The sequence below is a fragment of the Diceros bicornis genome, chromosome 4 (assembly GCF_020826845.1).
Source record: "Diceros bicornis minor isolate mBicDic1 chromosome 4, mDicBic1.mat.cur, whole genome shotgun sequence".
NCBI classification, from domain to species: Eukaryota; Metazoa; Chordata; class Mammalia; order Perissodactyla; family Rhinocerotidae; genus Diceros; species Diceros bicornis.
The window spans coordinates 68,980,140-68,995,031 of record NC_080743.1 but is presented as its reverse complement, the minus strand read 5'-3'; the positions used below and the strand labels follow the sequence as shown (position 1 = coordinate 68,995,031).

At 51.4% G+C, this 14,892-nt stretch overlaps 2 protein-coding genes across 3 annotated transcripts in view; one reads left to right on the top strand and one right to left on the bottom strand.

The window, feature by feature from the left end:
- Positions 1-1,183: 1,183 nt before the first annotated feature.
- LOC131404702 (carboxyl-terminal PDZ ligand of neuronal nitric oxide synthase protein-like) overlaps positions 1,184-14,892 on the bottom strand; it is a 287,659-nt gene continuing 273,950 nt past the window's right edge. For both annotated transcript variants that reach the window (XM_058539693.1, XM_058539692.1), the window contains exons 11-12: positions 6,679-6,988; positions 1,184-5,824 (exon numbers count right to left, since the gene is read on the bottom strand). In XM_058539693.1, coding sequence (XP_058395676.1) covers positions 5,326-5,824; positions 6,679-6,988 — 809 coding nt within the window. In that variant the 3' untranslated portion in view covers positions 1,184-5,325. The remainder of the gene's footprint in view (positions 5,825-6,678; positions 6,989-14,892) is intronic.
- Positions 11,812-14,669, top strand: SPATA46 (spermatogenesis associated 46). Its single transcript, XM_058539694.1, has 3 exons — positions 11,812-11,914; positions 13,357-13,470; positions 14,146-14,669. The coding sequence occupies exons 1-3, from the start codon at positions 11,812-11,814 to the stop codon at positions 14,667-14,669; spliced, it is 741 nt and encodes a 246-aa protein (XP_058395677.1).

Below are 14,892 nucleotides of genomic sequence, written 5' to 3'. Positions count from 1 at the left end.
TGGATTTAATTACTTGTTCCCACACACAGAGGAGCCACAGTGGGGGCTCCAGATGGGGCACCCCAAACCCAGCGGTGGGCCCAGCAGGGACAATGCTGAGTGAAGCCCAGGGGACCTTGAAGGCCAGAGTCTCAAGAGAAAGCCATGGCTGAGTTACCACCACCCACTGCCAGGCTGGCCTGGGAAGCTCTGAGGTGGGGGAGACAAGATGGAGGGAGGACATGGAGTACAAGTAGAGAGAGTTTTAGAACATGCCCAGGATTCACGGATTTCAAAGGAATTCCAAGGTCTGACAGCAGAGTAAATTGACCAAGAAGGAATTCTCTGAGTTTGGGGCAGCACCTGAGACATAGTCCTGAATTAACTAATGCACTAAATTCTGAATACCAGCTGGGGTTCCCCACCAGCCCATGTGGACTTCAGGAATGAAGTGGGTTTCCTGATGACCCATGATTGCTAGTTTCCTTCAGCAAGTACTGTAGGCAGATTAAGCTCAGAGGAAAGGAACACTCAGTTGAAATTAATCTGCCCCTCCCCACCCCATTTTGGTGATTCCATTGTATTTTCAAATCCTGCTAACGCAGCCTGTTAGCATAAAGCTGAGGAGGCCAGGTACTATGGCGTCCTCACCCACCTCAGCATAGCCAAGGGAGAGAGAGGGAGAGGGAGGGAGAGGGAGGGAGAGGGAGAGAGAATAAGGTCTCCCTTTTCCACCAACATTGGCACAGTGCCGGAAACACACTTTGCTCACGGTAGGGGCTTGGATATATTGTCTGAATAAATGCATCTTTGTACCCCAGCTTCTAGACCAATGGCTCAGCTTAGAGCAGAGTATTAAAAAACATGACATATGAATATACGCATACCCATTTTTACACTTAAAAATTTCCTTAAAAAATTTTATTTTTACACAATTTTTCGTACTTGAGCTTAGCCAAAAATAACTACTTTGCATCATAGTGGGAAAGAAAGGCATATTAAAGGCCCATTTCACACCTGCGTGACTGCAGAGTAGATCCTGAAGCCATCCAATGGGAGAGGTAGCCCCACGGACAGTCGCTGGAGCTTACGCTTAAAGGAAAAAGTGGCTATTGTATTTTCAATGCCCTTTTCCCCACGCACAATATGTTGACTTGGTTTTTGTATTACTCCTGCCTTCCCAGAACAATATGCAGCACCCCACTGCAGAGCAAGTGAGCAACCTTACAGCACCCGTTGTTTTCTTGCACATCTTCTGAAAAATGAAGTGTAGGAGTGGAATTCAATGCAGAAAAGCCTGGAGACTCAGCCTCATACCCAGGACACGTCTGATGCGGAACCTGGGACCACTGCGTGCTGAACTGTAGATTCTAACCCCCCACCTGGTCATGGGGGCAAATGACAAGGGCTGGGCAGAGAGGCCCCATCCTTCACCCTCTAGAAATGTGTTCGGCTTCTGTGAACAGACTAAATGCCTCTTTTCCTTCCCTTTCCTCTCTCTCCTCCACTTTCTCCTATTAAGGAAGTTTAAGGCCTCACTGATTCTCAGCTGTGTGAGTCCTCTGGGTCCCTGGTTCTGACACTGGCCTGGGGGCAGCAGGGGAGCAAAGGGGCTCAGGCTAGCTCTGCTGCAAGCCACACTCTCTCAATAAGCGAGCAGCAAGGTGGCCCCAGTCTGGGGGAAGGCCTGTCAGCAGCTCTGGGATTTTACTGACATTTACTGATGACTCAGACTGAGAGCAGCAGCTCTGCTCCCTCTCTGAATACTGTCTGCACACGTGCACACACGCAACTCTGTCCTCTCCTTGGTGGAAGGCGGCTATGGACCCCAGGTTGAGTTACTGGCCTGAAGGACGATTTGGGAGTCACTTGCATCTCCTCCCTGCTTTCCTCTTGAGGAGGGTCTTACCTGTGCTCGTCATGGTGATGCTCCTGAAACAGCCATAGGTCGAGTTGGAAGAGGGACACTTTCATGGCGGCCAGTTAGGGGAACACATGATGGCATATCCTGAGAGATCATTTTCCCCCAAGGGTCTCAGGTTGGCGGCCTGTCAGCAGCGCCCATCTTCCTCACATTTCTATCTCCCTCACATCTCACTCTTCCAGCCTCACAAAGGAAAATGCCAATGCTCTCCGCCCGACAACTCAGGCTTGAGAAAACCAACTGCTTCCCATCAGTCAGGAGAAAGAAAAAAAAAACCCAGTAAAACTAAACCAAATCATTTTATTGCGCAGTGTCCTTCTACCAGAAAATTACTAGAAATATAAATATAAAATCTCTAGAAAATACTCAGATCTGTAATCTTCCCCAAACTGGGGCCAAACTCTTTGTTCTTGAGTAGTCAATAGATTACATGCGTGTCTGTCTTCATATCGTCCACATACATAACACAGACACATTGTTCTCTGTGCAGGGGACTATGCCATCCTCCTGCCAGGTTCTGGAAGCTCACTGTGTCATCTAACAGGGTAAAGCTATGTGCTGAGTATGGGGTTGGGGGAGAAGAGACTCTGTGGCCCCAACTTCCTTATGTGGACATAGAAGACTGCTCCTTCATTCCTCCTTGTTACTCTGCCCTTGGGCCGACTGGGGGCCAAGCTCCCAGAGAAGCTGGCCTCACTGCGGGCTCTGTGTGTGCACGTGTGCGGTGGGTGGGGGCATGCAGTTGCCATACTGCAAGCACAGGAAGGTCAGGCTGTCGAGACAGAAGAGCTGGTCTGAGCCCAGGCCCTCAGCAGGATCAGAAGGCGATGTTCCTGCAGGCCTTGGGGTGTCTCTTAGCCCCTAGCACCAGGCAACATCCACAGCAGCTAGGACTAGATTTCAGCCTCAGAGAGCCCCCCGAGGTCGCAGCATCACCCCTGCTGCAGGAGGATGGTGCGGTGATCACAGAGAGGCCACTTAAGATTAGAGCATGGTCCCACGGCCTCTTAGTGGGTATCAGACACGAGTCTGAGGAACTCTGAGTTCACCCTGGCGACAGTCTTAGGACAACCTCGGAGGATCTCTGTGCTGATATTGGGTTTGAGGGCCAGGACTTCAGCCCTGGCTGGGTGTGGCGAGGAGAGCAGGGTGCTTAAGCCAGCGCGGGCCTGCAACGCCTGTGCCTACGGTTACAATATCACCTGGGCAGAGCCACCCTGGTCCCTGGTGGGGGTGGGCGGTCAGCCCCCGAGCGCAGGTATCTGCTAAGTTCCCCTATCAGAGAAGCAAACCATGCTTCTGGCATGGAAACTCAGATGAAACTGGGATAGCTCCCAGCACACAGATTCAGGTTCTCTGCCCCAACCCTCACCTCTGTTTTGTGCAAAACCCCAAGCCATTCTGGGAAAACTCACAGGCCCCCAGATGCTAGTCCTGAGAGCTTCTGAGCATCAAGGTCAGACATCACATCCTTGTGACATTCTTGAAGGCAGGATCTACACATTCAGTAAGAGCCCTGCTCACCTCACCACGGCCTGCAAGGTGCCCAGCATGCAGGGACCCTTGTGGGGAAAGAGAGACAAGGCCTTGCTGTGAGCATGTGGCGAAGCCTTGCTTTCCAGGGCGATGGAAGACAGGGTAGAAGAGGAGGGGTGGGAGGGCTGTGGGAAGGTCGCATGGCTGCAGAAACAAGAATGCAGGAAGGGCAGCCACATCCTGGCAATCCCCACCCCCTAGACTCCTAAGTCTATAGGAGTCAGCTTGGACATCTCATATGGCAGAGGTGGCAGGGAGGAGAGCGGGAACTGGGTGATGAGATAAAGCGGGAAGTGAGCTCTGGGTGCCCCGGAGCTCAAAGGTGGAAGCCGCACAATGACTAGACAAGCGGAGGCAGCAGGAGTCACAGAAGGAGGCCTGCCCGCTGGATGTGCCCCTCTCAGCCTTCTCCCAGGGAACTGGCCACCCTGTTCAAGAAAAGGGATGTGCTCTTCTTGCTGCAAAGGCCACCAGGGTGGGGATCACCCCCTGACAGGGTCTCCTGGCCACAGGAAGACAGCACGACAGGACCCCTGGCAGGAGACAGGAACACAAAAGTGGGTTAACCCAGGAGGGCAGGAGCCAATTGGGGTTGGATGAACCGAGTCACACAGATCCCCACGGCAGGTTGAGAGAGGACCATGTGGCATCAGGACAAGGGAACGGCAGGCCAGGGGCCCCTCTAGGGAGACCAGGGTGGTGGGAGGCGCAGGCAATTTCAGCACAAGAGCAAAGCACCTCCACTCAATGGACAGTAGTTTACCTCCGCGGCTGTTCTCACTGCGTCCCACTCCCTCACATTCCCCACTCTAGCTCTGGCACTAACCATGCCTGGACCCTAGAACTGCATCATTTCTGCAGTGGGTGGTCCCTGACGAGCTGCTCTGATCCCCAGTGACTGCTCTTTCCTCATCCTGTTTTCACTGTCTTCTCCACTACTTCTGCTTGGGTTCTCTTGGCCCTGAAAGCCAAGTTCCTGGACCCTCCCTGAAAACAAGATCAGAATATGCTCTGCTGCTTCTGCGGGGGCCTGCCTAGCCCTGTCTTCACACATAGCAAGGCCTGGTCCTTCCTTCTGTGCAGGATCCTAAGCATAGCTGGTCATAGCATCTTCCCAGATAGCACGCGGGGCTGGTGCTCTTGGTGGCTGGCTCTGTGCCCTGCCCAAGGACTGCTCACTGTGTTCTCCATCTGGCCAGATGGGAAACACCCAAGAGCCCCAGGCAACGAGGCTGCCTCAAGGTGTCAGGGCTGGTAAGCATCTTCTCCGGCCCACAGCCACGGGGGCAGAGACAAGATGACAACCAGGTGCCCATGCTGTCTTGGGACCAGGAGGAGCCCGAGCTGGGCTGTGCTCAGGGTGTGTGGCTTTCTGGGTCTGGGCCATCATCAAGCCAGGCCCACCATTCCTCATCCAGCCCAATTCCCCCTGAGGCAGGAGGCCTCCCAAGCCACCAGAGAGGAGCAAGAAGGAACCAGGGCATGGGGGGGAGAAGAGCAGGGGAGCCGCCAGCATGTGGCGACAGGCAAAGAGAATCCCTGCAAAACCCTATCCAGGGCTGGGGATCCTGCCATTCAGTGGGAAGCCAGGGCAACTCAGGAGCAGGGGAGCTCCAACATCCAAGGGCTGCAGCCAGCACCCAGAGGAGCTTACGGAAAATGAGGATCAGGGACGGCACCCCAGTTCCTTTGCCATTCTGCAGACAGACAAACTATGACTACTCGTGGACTTCTGGCCCTGCAACAGCCTGTGTGAGAGAATCGGCTCTCTGCGGGTGCCTTGTGCAAAGGGCAAAGGACACAGTGGAGCTGGGGCAAGGGCCAGGGTGCACAGTGGAGGAGAAAGCAGAGGGGAAGGGGGTGCCTAGCAGGGAAGAGAAGAGGCTCTACTCAAAGGACAGCAGGTCTGGGTGAGGGCCCTCATTGTCAAGGCTGGAGGTCCGTGCCCGAGGAGGGGGGCTGCTGTCCTCCAGTGACTCAGCCAGGCTGATGGGGCTCAGGCTGAGTTTGAGGCCATTCCTCTCGATGAGGCCAGGGGAGGAGGCCCTTCTGCACTCAGTCATCTTTAGCTTGGATTCGTCCTGGCTGTCCTTGTGGATTAGATCAGGTACCGACAGGGAAACCTCTCCATTGGGCAGAGCCTCGCCCCTATCCCTCATTTCCATGGTGGCCTCTGGCTGTGAAGCGTCTGCTGGGACAGGCTGGGCAGAGGGAGGGGAGTCCTGGGGCTGCCCAAGGGACAGCTCTGTCCCATACTCCAGACTGCTTAGGACAGGCTGTGATGAAATCAGCATGTCCTGGGTGGTCTTCAGGGCCCGAGGAGTTCGCTTCCTGGTTATGGGAGGTGGAGGATCCAGCCGAGGGAACGCTTCTTGCAGGGCTGACCTGTGCGGTTGAGGACAATAAACACACTTGCTGTAAGGATGGCGAGACACGTTTCTGCTGCATTCTCACTCCTCTGACTCCAACGGCACTTTCAACTCCCTCACCCAGGAAGCGCTTTACCCTTCGGGCTCTCATACTGGGTTTAGCACGTGGGTCTTAGCAGTCAAGCACAACAGGCTTGTGGCCTGTCACTTCCTCACTTAGTGTTCATAGCAGCCCAAAGCGTTAACACTGGACCACCATAAACTGCGTCACATCAGAACCTACGCAATGAGCCCCGTAAAGGACACTACCAGCTCGGGAGCATGGGGGTTTAAAACAAGGCCTGGGAATGGGGGGGTTACCACAGCAGGCTGCTCCCTCCCCTGACCCTGTGGGTTCCGACAGACACCCGCTGCTCTTCTACCAACAGTCAGGTCAGTGGTTCACATGTGTGGGTGGGAATCAGAACCCACCTGGGGAGCTTCTGGGCATTACGTGGGTTCTAGCTCTGCCAATTACTAACTTTGTAACCCTAAGCTACTCACGTTACCTCTTTGAACATGCGTTAACTGCAAAATGGAAATAATATAATCTACTTCAGAGGGCTGTTATAAGAGTTAGGTAGAATAATGCAGCTGAAGGGTGTGGCACAGTGTTCAGACATGACGGGCACCCATAAACATTAGCTATGGTTACAGAAGCCAGCTCCCGTGAACATCGCCCCATCCTTCAGCTGTTCTTCACCTGACAACTTCACGTCCCTTTCTCAGGGTCATTCTCCCCTGGAGACACCACAGTTCGTCCATGAATCTCTTCTAGTGGGTCCACAGAACTGTAGGGATGTTGGGGCAGGAAGGGGGATACACACTCACCTTTCGTCCTCCACATCAGCCCCACCAGCCAGTTGGGCCCCCGCGGTCTTGTTGATCTCCATCGCGCCCACAGTGCCCAGGCTCGAGGGCTCTTTTCTCCGCAGGAAGTCATTAACCTTCGCCCCCATGGCTTTGCCCAGGTTCTTGAGGTGCTGGCTGCTGCCCACCCAGAGTCCCGGCCCGCCAGGCTCCACAGACCCCAGGGTGGCAGAGCTGGGGGCCACCAGCCTGGACAAGTGGGGGAAGGAGCAGCTTGCCTGGAGCTTTGGAGTGACAGCTGTGTTCAAGTTCTCAAACATGCTGTGGTCGACTAGGAACAAAGAGGGAAAGACAGGGAGACCATGAGTCGAGGGGAGTGGGGCTTGTCTTTTCCTTACGCCACACCCACAACTTGTAACTTCACGAGGCTTTGGAAATAGTCAAGAAAGTTTAGTCAGCAAAGACACTCTTGAACCTTCTAATCCAGTTTTCTTGATGGGACGTGTGACTAGAAATTCTAGTTCTGCCTCAACCAAGTTAATCAGTGATGAACTCTAGCCATAAAAAAGCTAACTACTGATCCTTTAAACCTGCCTCCTTGACTCACAGCTTGACCGCTTACCTTGGGGTCACTAAGCCCTTTGAGGTAAGAAAGTGAGGAGGAAGCAATGCAATATGACATTTTTATTTTGCTGTGAACACATGCTGAGCTCTCTGACTCAAGCACTGGGACAGAAGCCAGTGGAGGGATGGCAAGTGTGAGGCCTGGGGCTGGAAGCTCCCCACTGAAAAGCCATGTGTGGCGCACATTTCCTCCATGGAAAAATGGGCCAGCAGTTGCTCACTTCTCCTGAGGTGGAACTTGGGAGAATGGGCCAGCAGCCTGCAGAGAGATGCTACGTGGTGCTTCAGAACCAGGTCACACCAAATGGACAAGCACTTGGTGCCAACAAAGCAGGAGGAGCTTGACAAGCACCAGCGCACTTAATCCTCAAGACAACCTAGTGAGGTGGGGCATGGTAAAGTATCTATTTATAGATGAGGAAGATGGGGCTCAGAGTAATGAACTGCCAGGCCTGAGGTCACAGGGCTAATTACTGGAGGGGCTGGAACTAGAACTCAGGTTTTCTCACCCAAAGCTCAGGGCTCTTTCCAATACTCTGCCCAGCCTTGGGGGATCACAGAACAGTTGCCTAAACATGCCCAGTAGATGATCCTTCTCTTAGGGATCTCTCTCTGGCTAGAACGATTCACTCAAAGGGCTGGATGTAGACCCACTGGGTTGTAAACATTTGCAGGGCAGAGGCCAAGTCTCATTCATCTTTGTACCTTCACCAGCTGGCCTGGGTCTAGTACCTAGTAGCTGCTCAATAAGTATCTCGAATTGATGTGTCAAACCCATTGTGCAGATGGAGAACTGTGGAGGCCAAGATCATAGCTCCAAGGTTTGTAGTTGGAACGGCTAGAGCTCAGGGCTCTAAGCCATGCTGTCCACATACTCACATTGGGGCATCCTCTCCTCACCTTGAAATCCAGCTCAATCCTCAAGGTAGCCAGACCCACTCTGGGGCCTTGGAAACAGGCCTGAGGTTTCTGTCCTTCCCAACTGCCCCAGATATTTTATCAGTCTGGGGGAAGAAGAGGTTATATTTGGTCACTAGCCTCCTCTCCAAGTCAACACCTCTGCTAAGTGCCTATTTTCAGTGAGCCTTCCTAAGAGTAACTGAGGTTAGGGTAGACTTTTTCTTCTGTCGGACTTACGCATAAAGCAGTTCTCTGTGCCCTGCACTGCTGAGTCTTGGGCCAGGGAAACAGTTCTCTTTATTGTGGTTTCAGCAGAGATATCCCTTCTGAGCCAACTACCTAGATAAGCCATATTCTAAGGGTCTTTGGGCAGCAGGAGGAAGCTGTGGGAAGAGGAGTGGAGCTCTCCCTCTGTGGGGATGAACCCCATGGTCTTCATCTCTGTAACTGCCCCAATCCACGTGCAGGGAAGGCACCACCACAGAGGGGACATGCCAGGAACTCGATTAGAGCATCCTTGGGATATGGGGTGCAGAGCTGACCGGTTCAGGCTGGCTGGGCTCCAGGTATAGACCCACCACACCAGCAGGAGTTCCCAACCCACTCCCACAACAGGGTTATTAACTCCTGATTCTTCTACGAGTGTATCTTGCCATGTCACCCACTTTTGCAGAATTTGCCTATCACATCCTTCTCATTTTTCTTTAATCATGAAATCTGCAAACTGGCAGAGAAGCCCTTGGAAACTAAAGCATTTAACTATTTTCTCCCAAAGCCGAAAGTATTTGGGCCACCATGAAAGCAGAGCAAATGTTCAAGAGAGGTATGCTGGGGAAGGCACACCTCTCCCCTCTCCGCCACTTCCTGGCTCAGATATTTCCGTGGTGGTTTCCTCATTGGTTTAAAGTAAATTTTCAGAGCAGACACACTCATTTCTAAAAGTGTAAGTACCAAAAACACCTGTCAAAGTGATCCGTAACTTGTGAGCTCCTATTATTATTTTAAAAACACATTCTAATAAACATAAATAACTTTTGGATTATGCACCATTTTGGATATCCTGTATTTCTTCCTCTCTTCCCTTCAGAATGTATACACTGAATCCTTAAGTATTAAAGACAGACCATCACACATTCTCTTTACAATTCTCTAAGTCTTTCTGGCAAATACATCTTGTCTCTGTAATAAAATGGTAAGTTCCTCAAAGAGATGTGGCATCTTAAGTGATTTTTATTTTCTATAATGCTCAGGATACGGCCTTGCACAATGGCAGGCATTTAATAAGTTAGTTTAATTGACTTTTTATATGAATACTTAAAAACTGACTGCATTATCGGCTGACATCGTAGAGAAACTGTTTCCAAGCCTTTTTGCATTTACAAGAGCCACTCAAAACCACTCCTCTGCTGGTGGTCTGCAGGGGCTCTTGAGGTCAGGCTGGGAGAAACTGCCCTTCTCTCCAAAGCGCCTCTGGCTGGGGCTCCCTTCGTCTCCACATCCAAGGTACATGAAATAAGCCCCTTTTCTGCTGATGCACTAATGACACTTACACTCTGTCCCTCCCTTCCTTGGGACTGGAAGCTTGGTGGTGCAGAAAGTAATGGCAATGGTGGAAAGAAAGATTATGGGACCCCGGTTGAGTGGCCCTCCCAACAGCACCCCCCAACATGCACACACCCAAGCAGAGGAGAGCACTGGGGGTGTAAGTCATCCATAAGAAAGACAGTATCTTACCTGTCTGAGAAAGGGGCTCGGAAAGCAAGTGGGAAACAAACGAGAGAGAGACACATTTTATGTAGCGACCGACCACTTCGAGAGTGTCACCTGCCTGGGCCACCAGCAACAACGTACCGAGAGGATACAGCATGCAAGACATAGGCCCTGCTACTAGGAGTATAACAAACCCTGGATAACCAGGTTCCCATAAACGTTTCAATAACTAAACTAAAACAGTCGTATTTTAAAAACTCTACAAACAGAAACTGATGTGGCCTCCCATATTTCCCCAATGTTTTGAGCCCCCTTTATATTAAGTATATCTGAAGTTCCACTTAGCTGGCAGTAGGAGGAATGTAATGGGCCAAGGCTGGATGAAATGCTAAGTCTTCTGGATCCTGTGCATCACTCATTTCTATACTGTCTCATTTCCACATGTAAATCACTAAGTTTTAGACCAGGAAGATGTCCACCCACTCCAACTGTCTAAATTAACAAAATGGGAAGAAAAACAGGTGCCAGAGAGGTTTGCGTAATACTGCAGAGGGAACTAATGGCGGAGTGGGGATTAGAACTCACACATGTGCACTCCCAGACCCATGATCTTTCTCGACACCACAATGGCCAAGGGAAATTGCCAATAGCCTCAAAGTTGCCAAAGCCCATGGCGTCAATTTACATTCCAACTCTTTCTAACATTCCAAACCATGCTATGAGGGAGGCACACAAAGAAATCATGGTCTCCACACTGTCTTGCAAATGTGTAAGTACTATGAATAAATACAGATAGGAAGGCAACTCTGGGCTCTCGTGTGCAGAAGCTCACACACTCACTCCACACACAGCAAGAGGAGCCCACTGTTACTCACGGAGTGGGCCAGAGCTTTCCAACACAGCATAAACACATCCACATTTAGATCTGAAGCACTGTATGTATCTAGTTGACACCTGTCGTGAGTATCTAGAATGGGGCACCCTCAGCTTATATTCAAAGTGACATCATCATCTTTCATCCTTATTCCACATCCCTCTAGCGTACTAGGTTGTTATGTGACAAAAGTGAAGCAAAGAGAAGGAGCAACCTTGCCACTCTGGAGTCCACAGTCTCACCAGCAAATTGCCTATAAGGAGCAAAATGGTGTTGAGTAAGCCACCCATTTGTGTTTTAGTCATTTACTAAAAATACCACGAACCATTAAAAACAATACCTGGTCCCTATCCTTAGGAAGTACACGTTGAAGTATTTAGGTACAAAGGGACTTTGTGTTTGTAACTTACCTTCAAATAGCTCAGAAAAAAAATGTATACACAAAGATTCAAAGAGAGGGAGGCAGAGAGGGAACTGATAAAGCAAAATGGGTAAAAGGTTAACAAATAGGAAAATCTGGATACAGGGTATATGGATGTTTTTTGTACTAATTTTATTTTTGTAACTTTTTAATAAGTCTGAAATTATTTCCAAAGAAAATGTAAAAAATATACCCCAAACCAAAAAACAGAAACTAAAGCAAAACAACAAAAATATCTGGTTCAGAGTTCAGGCAGATGAAGGAGAAGGAAAGCAAGGATGTCTTTCAGAGAAGACAGAGGTTCCCAGAGCCGGGGGGTGACAGCAACGGCACAGGAAAGCAAAGCGGAGCACACAGGTTACGCCACTATCAAATCTCCACCACATTCTTCTTTCTCGCTGGGTATTCTCAATCAAGGCAGACTACTGAGGAACGACAAGTCAAAATAATTTTATCCTGCTTGCAACCGACTCCATCCATCTTTGAAAGGGATAAAGTAGCTGGTGAGTGGAATCATGGGACTTCCTTGTGATGTCAGCTGTGCTCAGAATGTTTATCGTCTAGACAACCCCATCAGCCCCTCGGCAGCAGGTGTGTGACCTCCATACTCCACGGTCGTCAGACGATGGAGAACTTCTCACTCCTCAGCATTTCTGGACCTCGAATCTCTTCCTCTGCCCTGAGCACTTTTCCTGATATTATGTCCTCACATGCCACCAGCTTGCCAGGTAAACTCTGTTGTCACTAGTACCATAAAAATGTGGTTTTTTGAAGCTTTTAATTGAGTACTCTACAGATCATGTTACAGGACCATGATTTAGTGAGAAAGTCCAATTACACATGGGGAGAAAATAATTTTTCAAAATGCTGCACTCATGGTAAGTAGTTCCTGCTGATTATTTATTTCTGGCAAGGAGAGGATGGGGGAAACATTTGTTGTCAAGTTTTTTCCTCTAGAGTCTGCATGAAATTTCAAGGTAATGGTCTATCTATATAAAGAGTATGTGCTAGTTTTAGCCCTGTTTTGACAAGCTAGAGAAGATCTAGACTTATCAGACTATCAGTAGGAACCTAAGAGACAGCGTAACTGATAAGCACATCATGGAATAAAGTTGGGCACTCTGAGGACTTACTAGTGTGGTCTGTGCACCTGTGACATCAGCATCACCTGGGAACTTATTAGAAATGCAGAATCTGGGGCCAGCCCAGCAGCACAGTGGTTAAGTTCATGCACTCTGCTTCTGCGGCCCGGGGTTCATGAGTTCAGATCCCAGGCATGGACCTACACACTGCTCATCAAGTGATGCTGTGGCAGCATCCCACATACAAAATACAGGAAGATCAGCACAAATGTTAGCTCAGGGCCAATCTTCCTCAAGCCAAAAGAGGAAGACCGGCAACAGATGCTAGCTCAAGGCCACTCTTCTTCACGAAAAAAAAACAGAAATGGAGAATCTCAGGCTGACCCCAGACCCGCCGAATCAGAATCTGCATTTTTAACAGGATCTCCAGGTGATTCCTATGCACATTAAGGTTTGAGAAGTACTGCTCTGTGGAGTAGCTCTCCCAAACATCCATTTGTCTATATACAGGACACTTATACATCTGTTTCTCAAACTGAGCACAGCTGCTGCTCTGGGATTTGAGGCAGGTCGGCTTTTTATCTGAGTGTTAGCACCCATCCAGGGTATGCGAGGCAGCTAGGGTCCACCTCAACTCTTTCTGGCTGTGGGTGGGAGATGTTTCAACTGGAGAAACCGGCTTTTCATCCTCAAAGGAACCACGTAACACAGCTATGCAGCCTGTGACCAGAGTCGCTCCCTTCCTGGAGCTCCGGGGAGTGCCTAAGGCTGCAATGCAGACACACACGGTGAGCCGCAGGAGGGTCAGGAGAGGGGTGGGCCAGGCAGAAAGCTGTCATCTGGTCCACATCTTCAATTCTCCATCGGAGAGAATCTTTCCCAGGTCTCAGTGAAACTGCCCATTTGGAATTCCCCAGCGTGTCACCCAGAATAGCTCTGCCCAGCTGGTGCGAGAGAGGTCATAGTTTCGCTTCATCTTTGCGATGCCTTAAAGTACCAAGGTTGAGCCTCTAGGCACGTCTCGGGGCATTCCAAGAACAGGACTCCCCACCTCATCAGCTCACTGGAGTGTTTCTTCTGTAACCCAGGCATTGCTAAGACTGCATTACCCACCGAGCCGTCCAGTCCCGCACAGGCCCTGCCACCTCAGCACCAAAGCAGCGCTCTCCGGCACGGGGTGGTGAACACAGTGCTCTTGCCAGGTGAGGCCTTCTCTGACTCGGGCGGGCACAAGTGACCAGCTGGGAGGACAGGGGCTGCTCCCCTCAGGGAAGGGTGCCTGCGCACTGGAGAACCACCTGCTGCCTTTCCTCTGCAGTCTCCTATCTGGTCCTTCCTTTAGCAGAAACCCACAGGCCTGTGGAGGCCTCCCGCCTCTCCTTGCCTGTCTCTCAGACTGCTGTGGAGCAGGACTTGCTGCCTAAGTGGGCTGCTGCAGGAAGACAGTGAGGCCGGAAACACGGCCACAACCATTGGTGGCAGAACGAGGAAACGTAGGAGGCCAGAGGTCTGGCTGTCCATTGAGCCACCTGTCTGTCTATCCTTAGAGGAGGCAGAGGAAAGGTGCCTGCAGGGAGGGAAGCACCCGACAAATACCAAGGCTTAGTGATTAAAAGGGGAGTCTCTGCCCAGCGCTCACACCGCCATTTGTTCCAACAGAAAAAGCAAGCGGCAGGCAGGGGTACCCTAGACCGCTCTCTCCACCCCATCTTCCGCCTGCTCTCAGAATCGCACTCAGGGCGGGGTGCGCAGTGACCCGCAGTCACGCCGGACTCCCTGCCTTCTTGCCTTTCTGCTTCTCCCACGGCCTTCAGCTCCCCAGGCCTCACTGCCCGCTGCCTGTGGCCCGAGGCTCAGACCAGCCCTTTCCTTTGCAGACTGCATCTTGGGGGACTCCCAGAATGGGGAGCAGCTGAGGCGGAACTGTACCATCTACCGGCCCTGGTTCTCCCCTTACAGCTACTTCGTATGCAGGGACAAAGAGAACCACCTGGAGGCCCATAGCTTCCCAGAGGTGCAGCGGGACGAGGGCAGCGGGGACACCTGCCTTCCCGAGGACATGGCTGAGAGCATCTGCTCGTCCTCTTCCTCCCCAGAGAACACCTGCCTCCAAGAGGCCGCCAAGAAATCCAGGCACGGCCTGGACTCCGTGGACTACATCACGTCCCGAGACATTCTAATGGCCTCCAAGTGGCACTCAGGCCAGCAGAATGGCTACAAGTGCGCGTCCTGCTGCCGCATGTACCCCACCCTGCACTCCCTCAAGAGCCACATCAAAGGGGGCTTCAAGGAGGGCTTCAGCTGCAAGGTGTACTACCGTAAGCTCAAAACCCTCTGGTGCAAGGAGAAGGCCCGGCCGGGAGACAGGCTCTCCTTGGGCAGCTGCCAGGCCTTCAAGTAGCCCCGCTGGACGGCGGCAGCTCTCGTTAGTGGACCCCTCAGGTAAATAGGGGATGAAGCCTATTTATGTCTCCAGAGAGATGTCAATAAACCCAAGTTAGTCACAGCCTTCTGTCAAGTCTGAGGTCACCTTGCACCACCTGCTGTCCTTCCCAGCCCCAGGTCTCCAACCCATTCTCTTTTGGCTAATGGTTGCTTAGCAACACCAGGCTCACCTCCCTGCC